The sequence below is a fragment of the Chroicocephalus ridibundus genome, chromosome 2 (assembly GCF_963924245.1).
Source record: "Chroicocephalus ridibundus chromosome 2, bChrRid1.1, whole genome shotgun sequence".
Classification (NCBI taxonomy): Eukaryota; Metazoa; Chordata; class Aves; order Charadriiformes; family Laridae; genus Chroicocephalus; species Chroicocephalus ridibundus.
The window spans coordinates 147,465,086-147,481,550 of NC_086285.1; the positions used below are offsets into that span (position 1 = coordinate 147,465,086).

Consider the following 16,465-nt stretch of genomic DNA (forward strand, 5'->3'; position numbering starts at 1 on the left):
GGAGAAACCAAGGAGAGGGGAACAGACAGATTGTAAGATGAATCTAGTATAAAACTAGACAGCGTAGAAGAACTGCAAAAGGAGATTTTGGTAGAAATTGGAACCGCTTATAAGTCAGAAAAAGCTATTTTTTCAATAAACGCAAGCCATAGCTGCTTTGGACAGTGTGCAAAGTGATTTCTTGTGCACAATGTGACTCAGCAAAAGCAAAAGTTATATGTGGAGAATGAGAAAAGGAGTTAAATCAATACCAGACAGTCTCTTAAAAATACTGCCAAAAATAGGTAAACATTTTGCGGATTCTTCAGTATGGCAAAGGAAGTGTGTGGAAATGCTTTCGTAAGAGTACCCAGCAGTGAGAGAGTAGGACCCTCCCTGAGAAAGGCAGCCAGATCTTAATTTTGCACGGCAAGTTTTCTGGGTTAATTGCACTCATGGGAGTTTTGGTTGCGAGGTGCAGAGTGTGTTCAGCTCACCTTCTTGCAGTCTAGGAACTTTTTTGCAAGGTGTCATGATCATGTTTTATCTGCTCCCTGTCACTGTTGTTTTAAGACAAGCGCCTGACTACCTGTTGAATGCAGCACATAGTAGTATAAAAGTTTAGAACAAGAGAATACTCTCATATGATCACTGTGGAACCAACAAACGCCGTTTTCGTGACAGGAGCCATATAGTAAAGGAGACACAAGGCTGTGCTCAGTGCATATGCTGAGGTCTCTAACAAGAAGCCCCCTCTCTTGCATGGCTTTCATGACAGAGTTCCAGTGGGAAATGTGAATTTTTACCTACTCTGAATTAATCTTTCATGTACTGAAAGGATCCCATTTCGAAAACAGTTACGCAGAATTAAAATATGTGCAGGAGAAATATTTTTGGTTTTAATTTTCCAGTCAATTTTATTCCTTGCTAGTTTATAGGAAAACGAGGCCAATATATTATTGTCTAGCAAATTATAATTTAGATTTACAAGTAGGTGACCAATATTCAGTTTTCAAGTAGCTGATGATGGCTCAGGCCCACTGAGCCTTACTATTTCTTAATTGACCCAAAACTTATTTATAAAAATTTCCAAGTAAATACAGATGAATTCAGGTATCCATATGTTTGAACAGATCTTTACAATGATATTTTCTTGAAAGTTTCCTCCAGTTCAAATGTGTCTTCTATTGGTCTGAGAACAAGATAAGCAGCCAGGAAGATCTGAGATCTAGTTTTGACCGTGATATAAATACTTTACATATTACAATGTTTTTGAATATCCGTGGCTTCTGAAATGTAATGGCAACTTACCTTTTAAAATTTCCTTTTCCTCAGTACACTTGGATTAATTTTTTAAAAATCTAAATCAAAGCAGAAGAGTGTTTTCTCTTCAAGGAAGACTACAAGTTAAAGTTAAAATTAAAATAAGTTGAAGACTTCCAAGCTATTTAGTTCCATTACTAAAATCAGACCCATCAAAGCAGAATAGCTGTCTTATGTTGTTCTATGCCATATTTTAAGTACTTCCTATCGTAGTGTGGGGGAGGCGAATAATTAAACTCTATGAGCAGGAGGTCAGGTTACAGTCAAGCTATTTGCTTTTTCATCGTATGAGTGATATCTGTAGTGCACTGCAAATAAGGTTTCCATCAGCGTAAGGTTAAGACGTGTGTTAAAAGACCAAATGTCATGTATTGATAAATGACAATAAAAAAAAAGATAGTGATAATTAGTAGAAGATAAGTTTCATTTTCTATATCTGAAAAAATAATATTTATAGAATGTACTTGATGAAGAAATTTGTGCAGGTTCTAGAGTTTTCTAACCATAATAGAGATTTTATTTTATTATTGTTTCAAAGAAGCAGTAATCACAATGGCCTGGAGCACTTTTCAGTGGTGTGGTAACCTTTTCAGAAGAGGGTGCGTATCGCAGCTGTTGACACACATTTAAGGTTCCCTTAACTTTTAATGCTCCAGGAAAGTCTGGAAAGGCAGGAGCAGTCATTTCCCGTGGTGTATCTAGCTGGAGGTACATGGGGAAAGGCTTTTATTAAGGTAGCTTTAAGGTAGTTAATGGTGAGAAATGGATTAGACGAAGGCTCATGAAGGTGAGTGAGAATTAGCTTGTGATCTAAAAATAACAGCAGATTTTTAATAGTAGTGACTGGCCATAAATTTTCATGACTACTATTTCTCCTACTGTGATTTAATAACACTGGTTTAAAATGTATAGCATACATTGCACAGCTGTGATTGTAGCAGGTATTTTTAAAATGAAAAAAAGGACTAATGCTAAAGGGGGAGCTAATTGTGTAGTACTGACTAGTAAAGAGAATGACAGGCTTGAATACTAAGTGGCATGGTGACTGCTGGGCAGGATGAGCCCTCTCCTGCCCCCAGTTTCTGGCTGATCAGGTGTACAGGTACAGTTAATTTATTTCTGATGGATAGGATTACAACTTCTGGCATTTGATCCTGGTAGTGAAGTTAGATCCCTTCAGCACGGATAAAATTAATTAGAAAGGGAGTTTGATAGTGCCAGTCAACATAGGCCTGGAATTAAATTAGTTACTTTTATCTATCAGCTTGCTTTCTCTGAAGAAAAGGGTAGCATTTTCAGGAAGGTCCTTATTCTTCCATGTGGCCTGCTACTTGCCACACGCAGGACACTTGTGTAAAGCTTTTCCCTTCATGAAAAGTTGGAATAGACTGAGGGCCAAGCTGATCTTTACATTACTGTCAGCCATGGATGATGTTCCTATATATATGTAGGAATGGAGGAAAGGCAATGATTCCTTGTGGTAAATGTAACAGACAAGGTTAGAAAGTGTTTGTGTAAGAGGTATAAAAATATAATGCTAAATTGGCACATCCTCCTCTCATTAACATAGATCATACTAGAAAAAAGGGTGGATTTTTTAGTAAATCTGCCAGTTCCTCAGATGATGTGTTTTCATGGTAGTGGTATATTTCCTTCAGCAAAAAGTCTACAATAAGTGTTTTTACTCATAAAGAGATTCCTTCTTTTTTATCCCCTCAGCCTCTCCCCCCTGACTTTGTAGCAGCAATGTTTCCAGAATAGATTTGTCCGCTATTCTTTGCATCCAAATGAGGACACTGTGAAATGGAGTCATATATATACACACACACATGTTTGCGTGTGTGTGTATATATATAATCACCTATATGTAGCTAAAACAATTCTTAGTATTCTGTTTATATTACTATAGATACCTGTATGCAGATGTTTAATCCTGAAGAATGTGTATACTCTGCTCCAAGGCACATGTGAAATTTGTCAAACTAGATTCTTTATGGGTTTGCGTGTTACACAGTTCATGATGGAGTTGATCCTATAAACCATACACACTGGAGTTTTTTGATGTATTGGAGGATCAAATCTATGCAAAAATCTGTGGCTATGACTACAACTTGATCCATATGTAATATAGAATTATAGAATCATAAATTCGTAGAATCATAGAATGTGTTGGGTTGGAAGAGACCTTTAAAGGTCATCTAGTCCAACCCCCTGCAGGGACATCTTCAACTAGATCAAGTTGCTCAGAGCCCCGTCCAACCTGGCCTTGAATGTTTCCAGGGATGGGGCATCTACCACCTTTCTGGGCAACCTGTTCTGGTGTTTCACCACCCTCATTGTAATAAGTATTCTGAATCTACCCCCTTTTAGTTTAAAACCATTGCCCCTTGTCCTATCACAACAGGCCCTACTAAAAAGTCTGTCCCCATCTTTCCTATAAGGCCCCTTTAAGACTTCTTATAAGCCCCCGTGAACTTCTTATAAGACCCCTTTTATAGATTGAGTATACGTAGTGGGAGTATTAACAGTAGAGTATCTGTACATTCCGTGTGAGCACATATTTGTCTCAGTCTTGCAATGAAGATCCCTACAGATGAACGCCCTATCTATTGAGTGCCATTTATTCCAGTTGGATCTGCATAGAGATAAAAGATTTTGCCTATATTGGGGAAATTAGGCACATTTTTATTATAGGCATGGAAGAAATTTTCAGTGATGTAGGTAATTTGATATTGGAACAACTTATTTTGGGATGTGGTATATTTTTCGTCATCTGAAGTATTTAAATGAAAAATATGTATCTTCCTTAAAGAAAGCTTCCACATCTAACCTCTTGTCCTATCAAAAACTTTTACGTCTTTGCAAACACTCTGGGTTCTTGTAGTTCTGTTGTCCTAATTGTCTGTTCCCATTGGCTGTTCTGGTTTTAGACTTAGGAAACTCTGTTCATGTCACATTAGAGTGATTCAACTTGAGTCCCCAGTAGCAGAATCCATAGAGTTTTGTTAAACTTACAGAGGTTATGATTTGTGCTGGTACCAACATGACACTTTAATAAGACAGATAGGACATCTTAACTTCACCATAAGCAAACAGGCATCCAAGTGATGCTTATATTACTTGTCATGCTTCACAGGAAGAGTTGTATTTTTGCAAGATTGAATTAGGTTCCTTATTCGCCGATGCCATTGTAAGGCTAAAGTACTTTAATATTTACAAGGCAAGACTGGGTCCAAATCTGTCAAGCACAGTTTAATGACCCTGTATGGTACCTAAGACGGGATGACAATTTGCCGGTCACCCCTCTGCCCACAGTCTGCTCAGACAGTTGTGGTTTCCCCATGCTGAGCAGGGACTGCATTTCCTTTCTGGCTGTCAGAAGAGCATTTTCTTTCCTACTAGCTAGGCAGAGCCCTTTCTACTTTCCTGGGTACCAAGGAGAGCCTGCTTTTCCTTCTCCACTACGTTGAAGCCTTTCCTTTCCTTATTCCTTCCAGGACAACTGTAGCAACAACACGGCTGTCTTTGCTCTCCTTTTTCCTGTCCTTCCCGACACCAGGCAGGTTCTCCTTGTTGCTGCCTGCAAGGCTGCCCTTCAGGATCAGTGGCCATTTGTAAGGGTAGAAAACATTTTCAAAGGGATATTAATTATAAAGACAGAACTACATATAAGAGGAAAGGGTTGATAACACAAAAATAGGCTCACATACATATTTTCATTACTGAAAGCTTGAGCTGATCTATCTTATGCCAGAGAAGGCCCACCTCTCAGTTTCTTTTATCCACATCTTGGACCTTTGCTCCAGTTTCCTGCAGGTAACTCCTTCAGATCCATCTAGGCTGAAAAACTAAGTACGAATCTGGACGTGTCTGGAAGTAGCGTTTTAAATGCTTGTTACCCTGTTAGGATTGAAAAAGGCAGGATCTGAAGCTCCAGTTTGTTTTTTCCCTATGAATCACTACTCCCTATTTAATTGATCCCTTCTAATCAAGTAGCAAACAATATTGTATCAAACAAACAGAACATGTAACATTCATCCTATATTCTAGACACATCCTCTATTAAAATATTGCATATAATAAAATCACATGTTTCAGTCAATCATTTATCAGTGTCAGGAAGGAATCCCTGTTGATAATTTCTTTTTCACCTTCCTTTGAAGCCTCAGAAGTTGTCTATGGCTAGATATTGTTTATGACAAACAGTCAATGCTTCATGTGGTTCTGTATCTGGCTGGTGTGTCTTGCCATCCCTATAAGGATGGGAAGGATTTTTTTTTGTCAAGATGGACAGGCAGGACTTTGAAGCTCTTTCCCTTCTTATGCAACACAAAAAATGTTTTGTTTTCTGAGTTCATCTGATTTAGACAACTGCTGCCATCAGATCTTTGTCTGTCCTGTTTTCTGCCCTTGGCTCATATTAGTTTTGTGGGAACTGAAACGTACGTATTTAAGCAATAAAGGCTGATAAAAGATCAAACTAACTGAATGATTCATCTAGCCTTAATTCCTATGGTGATTACAAAACTCTATGAAATAGAAGTATATGGTCAAGTTATATTGCTGTAAAATGATTACAAAGGATTATAAAATTTTGGTACTTGTAAAGCAGTTATGACTACAAAGTAGCATAGGTATTTGTACACTGTATTTTATAATGTTGTATTAGCATTTTTCCTTTAAAGCTGTTTGGATTTCAACTGTGCACCATAAGCAGATTTGTAGCACAACGTTCTTTCTTTAATTTAGTACGGAAAACGTGCAAGCGCATTCACAAAGAAATGCAATGAACTTTTTTTTTTCCATCAGCTGATCATTCTGTCATTTAATTACCATTAGCTGTATATTTGTGCTACAAGAAATATTGACAGAATTTTCTTTCTTATTCCTTGTCATGATTATTTAGGAAAAGAAGCCCATCAATATCAAGAGAACAGAACAGAAGATACGACCAAAGGGACGAGAGAGACGAATATTCACAGTATGCTACATCAGACAGTGCGATGCCCAGGTCACCATCAGATTATTCAGATAGGCGGTCACAGCGCGGGCCTCAGTTATATGAAGAACCTGAACTGGGTGATTATAGAGATTCCAACAGAAGGAGTCGCAGGCGTTCCAAGGAGTATCCGGTAGAAGAGGAAGATGCACAAAACAGGGAAGAATATGAAAGGCAGCGGAGGGAAGAGGAATACCAGGCACGATACCGAAGTGATCCTAATTTGGCTCGTTATCCTGTCAAGCCACAACCGTATGAGGAACAAATGCGTATCCACGCTGAAGTGTCCCGAGCACGTCATGAACGGAGACATAGTGATGTCTCATTGGCAAATACCGAGTTGGAAGATTCTCGGATGTCTATGCTGAGGATGGAACGACCGTCAAGACAAAGATCAGTGTCTGAGCGCAGGGCTGCCATGGAAAATCAACGTTCATACTCTATGGAAAGAACTCGAGAGGCTCAGGGACCAAGTCCCAATCGTCAGAGGACCACAAATCATAGTCCTCCTACACCTAGGAGGAGTCCGATTCCTCTGGAAAGACCAGACATGAGGCGCTCTGATTCATTACGGAAACAACACCATTTGGATCCCAACTCTGCTGTACGGAAAACAAAACGTGAAAAGATGGAGACCATGTTACGGAATGATTCACTCAGTTCAGACCAGTCTGAATCTGTCAGACCTCCACCACCAAAGCCCCATAAAACTAAAAAAGGAGGTAAAATGCGCCAGGTTTCACTAAGTAGTTCAGAAGAAGAATTGGCGTCCACTCCAGAGTACACAAGTTGTGATGATGTAGAGATTGAAAGTGAAAGTGTTAGTGAAAAAGGTAAGATTTCTAATTTTTTGACTGTTTCATTATGTAGGTGTGGTTTAGTTTCCATTCCAGTGTATGTTTATTTTACCTATTAGAATTGCTTGCAATGACATTTCTACAGCCCTTCACAGGTGACTCAAGTTTGTTATGATGGGAATTGTTGTTTTTTTTCTGATTTTGTGTTTCATTTACTTAAATATAAATTTAATGATTTACATGGAAAACAACATCACAGCTACTAGAAGTATTTGGATGTGTTAAAGGAAAAATATGCCTATTGAAAAAACTGTTAATTAAATCTGCAAAGTATCTGAAGCTGGGCTGTCATATGAGGCCCTGGCTTCATGTCCATTAATACCAGATTTGTGTACTCCTGGATCACAATGAGTGCATCTTTGATCTGGATCAAGTGTGGGCGCATGACCGCATTTCTGTTGCATTAACTAGAGCACATGATACAGAGCTTATCCCAGTTTCATACTGGCTGCTGCAGGTTAAAGAGCATCTGATCTGCAAAATAGTTGTGTGTATAAGTTTAACCCATTCAAGTTTTAAAGCAAATTTAAAATACTGATGTAGTTTATACCAATGGAGGTTTCTTTTTGCTGTGGGGCTATGGCGCTTTTTGGTTTTAGTGCTTTTTAGGATTCATGGTGTTGAGTTACTCCATTGCCAGAAAGAAAAGCTAAGATTAATTGAAATGATTCCCAACCTATTAAAAGGTAATGTATGACTTAAATATGAAAGCATTGGGGACCACCAGTTTAAACTGAATCAAATTAATAATATTAGCTCGCTTACCTTTGTGTATGTTGTTGGTCTGAAGTACAATAGTTATAACTTTTTCCAGTTATTATTCTTATGCTAGTGCACCTTTACTAATTCTTATGAATGGTCATCTGTTGTTATGGATTGGGATTAGAAAATTTGCTACTATTTGTTATTAATATTGCTATCAAATTGGTTCTGAAGCAAGTAATTAATTAGAGTTAGTGAAATAACTCTTGAGTTTTCATATGTCGATAGGAGCAACCATGGTCTGATAAATAAGGAGCAAGACAGCGTAGAATTGGAAGGAAATTTCACCCAGGTCGAAGTAGACATGTACTTACGTGAAACAACTGTGATGAAACCTTGATCCCCTTAGTCTTCCTGATGAGTAGGAAAACTCCTATCAACGTGGTGTTCATGATTTTGTTCTTAGTAGCAACCTTGAGCAAAATAGACCCAATCAATATATGGGAAATAGTAACACAGTGTTTATTTAATGAAATTCATCATAGGAAACATGGTATACAGAATAATATGCAAACAATATAATTTTTGTACACATAACATACAAAACATTTAAATCATACTATACAAACAATGTTAGATTCTCTATCATCATAATAATCTGATATAAATTACAGCTTTCACTTAAATAATTTGGTATTTTAATTGTCAAAGAAAACATTATTGATAACAATAGTTAATAACGATAATTTCTTGTCTGTGCTGATTTCTGCGGTAGTGAATGAAGGTAAATTGAGCATGTATTTCATAAACGAATGAAAAAAGCTCACAAAATTTTACAGGGGAAAAAAGGCTGCTTTATGCTTTGTTAAGCTTGACTGAATTACTGTAAGCAGGTTTCATGACATATAGAGTGTAGCTGCGTCAGCACGGCCCAGTGGCCGGCTGTGGCTGGAATCAGTGTGGAAAACAGCCTTGGTTTTTCATAGAGGAATAGTGCAAATGCTTGAACTGGGGAAGAGGTCTGACTGCTGCTGAGTGTGCCTGCTTCCAGCCTGAGTTGGAGGGTCCTGTTTCTGCCCGTGCTGATGGACTGGGAGGCAGTGACCGTGCATGGAACAGGCAGCCATCCCAGCAGTAACACCTGGACCTGGAGCCAGAGCCAGCTGGTGCCAGCCTCTGCACGTTATCGAACAACCCCTTTCATACTTCTCCCCCACTCTTAAACCCCTGAAGTGGAAGCTCCAGAGAAGTGTTTGAGTAGATTTGGGAAGATTTGGCTTCTGCTAGGCATGCGGGAGGAGAGAAGAGATCTGCTAGGATGAAGAGGAACAGAGGGTCTCACTATCTGGATCTAGCCTTCACAGCTGCTGTAGGTAGACCCACAAAATCCTACCTCATTCTGTTTTCATGAATCTCTCTTAGCATGTAAAGCAACCTGCACTCAGAGTCCCTATAAGCAAGTGATTTCTTCATTAATACCACCAAAAGGAACCCAGCACATAAATCCCTAACAGTCTTCCTTGTATTGCAATAGATGATTTCCTTAATTCATAGAAACATAGAATGGTTAGAGTTGGAAGGGACCAACTAGTTCCAACCCCCCTGCCATGGGCAGGGACACCTTGAACTAGATTGATTAGTTTATAAAATACAACAAATTAGTTGTCAATACAACTAATTGATAAAGTATGGTTAATTATTTTAAAAACCTGCTATAAAAATGGGTTTCTTCTTCCCTCAAATTACTTGCTTTCTGCCCTTCAGAAACTCCCTAGACCTGATGATTTCTCAGCTGTCCTTTTAAGCCACGTACAAACTCTGTTTGGCCAAAGATACAATGCTAAATATAAAACATTTGACCTTGGAGGGACGAAGGGTGGCAATGTTAGAGTGAGAATTTGGATGCAGTAGTAATGAGTTCTCCAAAAGAGGAGAATAATTTTTTCTCCATCTCTTTCTCTGTAGATACCCATGTCTTTTCACAGGTTCTGCAAATAACTATTAACAACTGCTCAGCTGCAAGGAGCAGCCTGGGACTGAGCTGCAGGAGCAGCTGTTCTCTGAATTACATCGGAGATTTTACAAGCCCCTGGCATTGGTTTTAAGAAACTAGTCTGAAAATTGTGAATTATCTGAAAATGTAGGAAAAATTATAGTCATATGCTCTTAAAAGGGCTGAAAATTTGCCTTTTTAAGCTTATCTCCAAAATGAAAAGGATTGATACATATATATGGTTGGAATATATATATGCATATAAAATGAAGATAGCCATTCCATTCAAGTCCAACAGAGACATGGACCAGCTGCTGGATTAAGAGCTCTGGGAAGAGCATCCATTATTACTGAATGCCTGTGACTTAAAGTATTTGGTTCTGATGTTATTTAGTCTGCTTTCAGGTAATTTTTTTCCTTGATTTTTAAAAATGTAATCTGATTGTTTTCAGGGACAAGGCAAAGTCATTTTTCTGCCATTTTCTACCATTCTCTGGTAATGGCCAGAGAAGCCATTGCCTTGGAATGCTCCCGCCTCCTCTCTATGGGGAACAAGGGAAACTGTGAGCAGAGAAAGCTGATGAACACCCAGACGCCACTCAGGCACCCAGTAGACACCTGTGTGAAACGCAGGCGTGGTGAAGAAGCATTGTAGATGGAGATTCAACTGCAAAAGAGAAGAGCTAGATTCTTAAGATACTGTATAGTTTTTGTAATGCAACTATATTTGGACTGGGAAATCCGGGTCATAAACTAGGCTGAGGACTGGCATATTGGAATGGGAAACAGGAGGCTTGAGGAGGATGAGCAGACAAGGGGAGGAAGTTTAGGAACTGCAAAACAAAATGTCAGTGGGTGGCTGGAAACCAGTGGATTGAGATGGAAACTGAGGCTGGAGAAGAAGATGAGAGAGCAAAGCTGGTAGGTCACTATCCGTAGTTTGGGAAGAACAGATAAAGTAAGGGAAACAGATCTGATATAGGTAACTGGGAAGGTGAGGACTGGAGGTGGCTGAGCGGTAGATTAGAGGATTCTGACATTGGCTGAGAAGCAGAAGCAGCAGTTTGGGAAAGACGGTGAGTGGCTGGGAAAAGAGCATTCAGAGAGAAAGACAGGAGGGCTGAGATGGGCTTGGGAGCTTTGGCAGAGAGGGACTGGGACTCCTGAGCAGGGAGCGCGGGCCTGGCAGCACTGACCTGAAGCGCAGGACAATGGCGAGGAGCCAGTGGTGTGACACACCAGTTCATTCTTTAAAAGGTCAGGAAACGATGCATGACAACAGTGTTAAATGGACATAACTGAGATTATACATGTGTTTACTTGAAACTTAGGTTGAGCCAGAATTAGACATATTTTGCAGATTGAATTTTGTGCAGATCTTCATACGTGTTAAAACTGTCTTTAGTGAGATAACTGAATACTAATTTACCAGATGGCCTCTGCCTTTTTCTGTGCATAGGATGAACAGTTCTTATTGTGCTACTCAAAATTTTCTGAAGCTCCCAAGATTTTTTCCAAGTTATCTAAGGGACCTTTCTTTACTCTTGCTGTGAATACCACACTTCTGAAACTGCAAAGACAGTGTCTCCATTTGCAGCGCTTGTTGCCAGTCCTGGAGATCAGGGCAGCGGACAGCCCAAGGTTGTATCTCCCCAGCAGGATTCTGTGCAAGTCAGGCCAAGCTGTCTCCATTGCTTGTTCCAATTTAAGTGTCTTCTATTGTGAGGGAATATTAAAGTATTTTTTATTTGCATTTTCAGTTAGATGTTTGTCAGTGCAATTGTAAGGAACAGGCCTTAGGGCAGGTCTGAAAGGGCCCCCGTAATTTGTTAGCCAGCATGAAGCAGATGTGAAGCAGAATGCTACTGGCTTGTTCTGTGTGTCTACAAGCTTTCCAGGTAGAGTTAGAAAATCGAACAGTGGCACTGCCGTATATTCCTTGTGGCAATAGTGTCACACCTGCAGATCCCCAGAGTGCCAGTCTGAGGAGACTTGCCACAGCCGTGCTCAGGAAAGCCAGCGGTCCCTGGGGCTGTCGTACCGCCAGTCAGAACATAGGCAATGGAGAGGTGACCTGCACTGGAGCTGGGGTTCCTTCTGTTCCTGCCCCAAGCATTTGGGGGTCCTGAATGTCCTACAATTCTTTACAAATCTCAAACTACAGGGTTCCAGCAAGAGACAGTCTCTAGGTGGAAGAGAATTCATTCAAGGAAATCTAGGCATGTGATAGCTCTAAATACTGCTCTAATTTGCTCTAAGTGGGACATAGTAGATTTTCCAATGGTGGTAAACAGTTCAGGCATACACACATACCACACTCCAGCCACCTTCCAGAGCACCCTGTGAGAGATATCTGCTTGCACAGACGGTGACTGACATTCCACGTGGGTGGAATCTGTGGTGGGAAAGGCAAATGTGTCTGTGCTTTGTCAGAGGCGCAGTTCTTAAGTTCAGCGTTTGCTTTTACTGTTCTTTTATTAAAACATGATAACTAGGTGGATGCCCATTTTTATTATCATAGAAACTTGTATGCATAATATACGGATAGACAGGCCCCAGTAGTCTTATATACTTGACTGTCCCCCTGTTGTTGATTGGAAGCTGCAGAGTCCAGGCTGTGTGAGCAGAAATGTATGTATGCAGGACAAGGGGTTAACATGCAGTTCTTTGTCACTAAGTACCCTGAAAACATGGATATATAACCTTGCCTTGGCTGTATTATGGTCATTTACTAACATAGGAATAACTGCATTTTTTCATTACAGAAGTTAAAAAGGTCCTCACATCTGGAACAGCTTGCAGGACCTACTTGTTTGGTTTCAGTACTGAAACCAATCTGGTAGAGATACACTTTAGTTCTTGACAGAGAATGAAGTCTGTTTGGAAACAATACACTCTTGTCACAAGTTAAAAATGTATGGTAGCTCATGGTGGGAGGAGCAGAAAGCACACTTTCTGAGTGCCAGTGCAAAACCAGTGCATGTCTTACATGAGCAGAGATGCCAAGCAAGTGGGATACCCTCACAGTGCTCTCACTTTCAAATTCTGAGAGATAAGGGACCTGATTTTAATCCCACTTGTGCCAGTTTCATACATCTTCCACAACTTTGGCTTCAAAGTTACACTGAGCTAAATTAGATCAGAATGAGGTCGTTGTTTCTAAAATTTGCTTCATTCAGGTTAGCGAGTTCCTGAAAGTCTAACTTCGTTGGAACAAATTATACTAGAAGGCAAAATTTCAGGACTGAGATGCAGCACTTGTCTTGAATGCAGAGGCTTTGATATTCCACACAGTTTCAGTATGGAGATGTCTTAGAATTCAAAGTATGAAATTTTGAATAGTCGTAAGGAGAGTAATTGATTATTTAAAGCACTGAACTGTTTGACATGTTTTATTAAAAGCCAGATTTGAGGGAGTTACAAAATTTCTTATTATTATTATTTCATTTAATATTGCAGTGTGAGAGAATGTGTTTTGCATTTATAAAGAAATCCTCCTTTTCCATAACGGCCTCTACGTCTTATGTAAGGAAAATGTGGTTTCAATGTATAAAGAGTTTGACTGGAAATTCAGAATTCTATTTTTCTGTTTATTTTTCTCAGCTTTCTTGTATGAACCACCTCTATTTTAAGTGCAAAGATAAGAAATATTAAGAGATAAGAAAGATTACACTTTTCTCCTTACTTGTGTTTGAGCAATAAAAAACCCTACTGTTTTAAAGTACTTCTTACAGTAATGAGAAGTGTCCTTCTTAGCATTGGCTATGATAGAGTTTTCATGCAAAAATATTTTCCTTAGATGCATAGATGCTAAAAGAACTAGAATGTTAAGAGTTGCAGGGATTTCTAATAGTATATTCTAATAGAATGCTTTTTTATATTTTTTGCCAAACCTTCTCTTATTTATATGCTTGTATGTTCCTTAGAAGATAAAGGGAAGGGATGCGATCTTCTGCAGCATTTAGAAGAAATCTACTGGATAATATTTTAAATTTGCAGTCACTTAAACCTAGCATAAGCCAATAATATCCCTTACAGAAAGAGCCCTGCCTTTTCCCAATTCTTGGCTGCATATTCACATCCTTATATCACTCCTTTCACTCTGCCGGCAGAAACATTCAGGCAGGTACACACTGCATCAAGCCAGGAAACTTTTGTGGGGTAACACTAATTAGGCAAAAAGATGGTAAATATTAACATTCAAAGCTTCTTGATAAAATGGTACTGATAAATGATAATATCTTCCTAGATATTATGGTGCATGCTGAAAAGATAATGTGTAAATGATTATGCTTTATGAGAATCTGAGGATAGGGAGAGATTTACTGAAGTATGGAAGAAGAAATGTTTTCATATAATAGGGAAGAGAGACTATTTTCTCATAAGTGAACATGAATAATTTCATAGGACTTCGATTACAACAAAAAATCTAATAATTTTATTGATTTAAAACTTGACTAAATTACAGCCTGAATCTTCTATATGCAAATATATACAAACCATTAAGACGGCAATTCTTTAATCATCTTTCCTTTTACTCTGGGACTTTGCTGGAACTACAGCTATAGCAGAAGTGTTGTGCGGGCACCAGATTAATTATCTTCTGATACAATGTAATGGAAGAACTATCAGTTATTCTTAAAGTATTTTAGTGCATTAGTTGTAGTTATTTATGGTACCAGATGAGATTAAATTGATTATTAGTAGGACAACATGATTTTTAATATTTTTAATTTAGGGGAAAATTTTTATAATTGAAACTTGTCTTCAGTTTAACTTTATATCTTTAACATGAACTAGAAGATGTATTTTGCCCTGGAAATTGTCAAAAATTTCTATTCTGAAGATAAAGATTTTTTTATTTTTATTTTTCAGTTGAAGCTGTAAGCCATTGAATTATCTGCGTGGTCATTCTTAAAAGTATGATTAAAAAGCATTATAGGTTTCTCTGAGACTTTCTTTATCTTTTTCAAATTTAAATAGATAACAAAAGACATTTGTTTTAAGTTTAAAAATAATTTCCTGTTATCCTTTCACATCTTTGTGGCTGAAATATTTGTGGAATAAAGTCAGTAAACATTCATTGACCTTTTACTGTAAATAGCAATAAAAGAAATTACTGTCCAAATATGCCTGGAAAGGGGTTGATCGTATGAAATGCAAGGCTTCCTGTGGACGGAGTTCTTATATTACCCAACCTGATCCCCTTATTTCTAATCAAAATTTCAGTTTAATTAAGTTAGAAACTTGGGACTTGTCGTCCAAGTCTTGCATCAGAAATAAGTGCTATTAACTCATAAAGATTTGGCAGAGGTGAGCCAAAATGAAGACCTGCTGGATTCTGTGTAAAGCGTTTCAGTTCTTTACAATGCCATGGTAAAATAAAAAGCCATAATGGAATTTTTCTCTCAAGTTTTCAGAATGTTTAGCTAAATGCTGTGATATTTGTAGTCTTTTCACAGAGGAATCCCAGCAAACAGAAATAATAACAGCAATAAAATGACATGCAAAGTCTCCAGAATATACAGAGCATGATTTTCTTTGTACTTTGATGAAATCGTTATACTTCCAGTAAAACAAAACACTCAAACCTATCTGTCACAGATCTAATGACTGGATTAGACTCAGTGTCATTTTAAATTATGTTAGTGGTTTCCTATGACATATTTAAACTGATTTTGCAGGTAATTTTCCCACTTCCCCAATTAACTCTCAGAAACTAAAAGGACCATTGTCAAATAAATTTAGTTAATTAATTAAAAAAAATATTTAGTTGTGAGTATACTATCAATAATACAGTATGCTTTTTTTTCCATTTTCTTTAAAAATTTAAGCATCTTTCTTGTTCTACTGTTATATTTATGTACATTTCATTAAGGATATGATAGTAAGAAGGGAAGAAGCAGAGAAGCAGAAGTGGAGGGAATAGGCAGAAACGGCTGTATATATGTCATTCACCTCAAAACTGGCTTCCCAGGATGCTCTGTCCTTTAGCCCTGTTGCCCCAAGCTTCCCCAGATGTGGCATCCAAGACCTGCAGTTAGTCACAGAAGCTGCTTGAGATGAAATTGAATATTGTCAAAGGCGAGAGCTGGAAGCATGTGCTCGCCAGAGGAAAGCATATCCTTTCCATCTTTTCACAGTTCTATCCCCATCCAAGCCTCATCCACTGCAATTCACAGTTTAGGCACCAGAAATATTTGGCATGAGTAATCTAGGTAAAGCGGCACCAATTTCTGTGTCCTTTAATGGGTCTGGGTGGAATTTCAACTACAGCTGTTCAGGGACTGCTCTACAACATTGGAGCTGGTCCTGTGACGAAGGCAGCAGTGCAAGTGTGAGAGGTGAGCTGGGCAGTGAAAATCGACTTGCTGAATAATGAGTGCCTTTGAAAATCAGGAATTTGATTATTGATTTAGGAACCGAATTTTACCCTATTTGTGAAAATTCTAGCAAACTTTTTCCAACCATAATATTTTCTTGAAAACATATTTAAACCCCTATAAATGTGTTTTGAAGTTTTTGTTGTCTTTAATTTCAAAGGATCGTTAGTACATTTCTCCCATGATGGTCCACTGTTTTGATATTAAAATCCGAACTCTTGGGTCAAGA

The 16,465-nt window shown here is 38.4% G+C and overlaps 1 protein-coding gene across 50 annotated transcripts in view; it reads left to right on the plus strand.

Moving 5' to 3' along the window:
* Positions 1 to 16,465, plus strand: part of RIMS2 (regulating synaptic membrane exocytosis 2) — a 493,643-nt gene that overhangs the window by 205,989 nt on the left and 271,189 nt on the right. For all 50 annotated transcript variants that reach the window (XM_063327352.1, XM_063327357.1, XM_063327378.1 and 47 more), the window contains one exon: positions 6,209 to 7,134. In XM_063327352.1, coding sequence (XP_063183422.1) covers positions 6,209 to 7,134 — 926 coding nt within the window. The remainder of the gene's footprint in view (positions 1 to 6,208; positions 7,135 to 16,465) is intronic.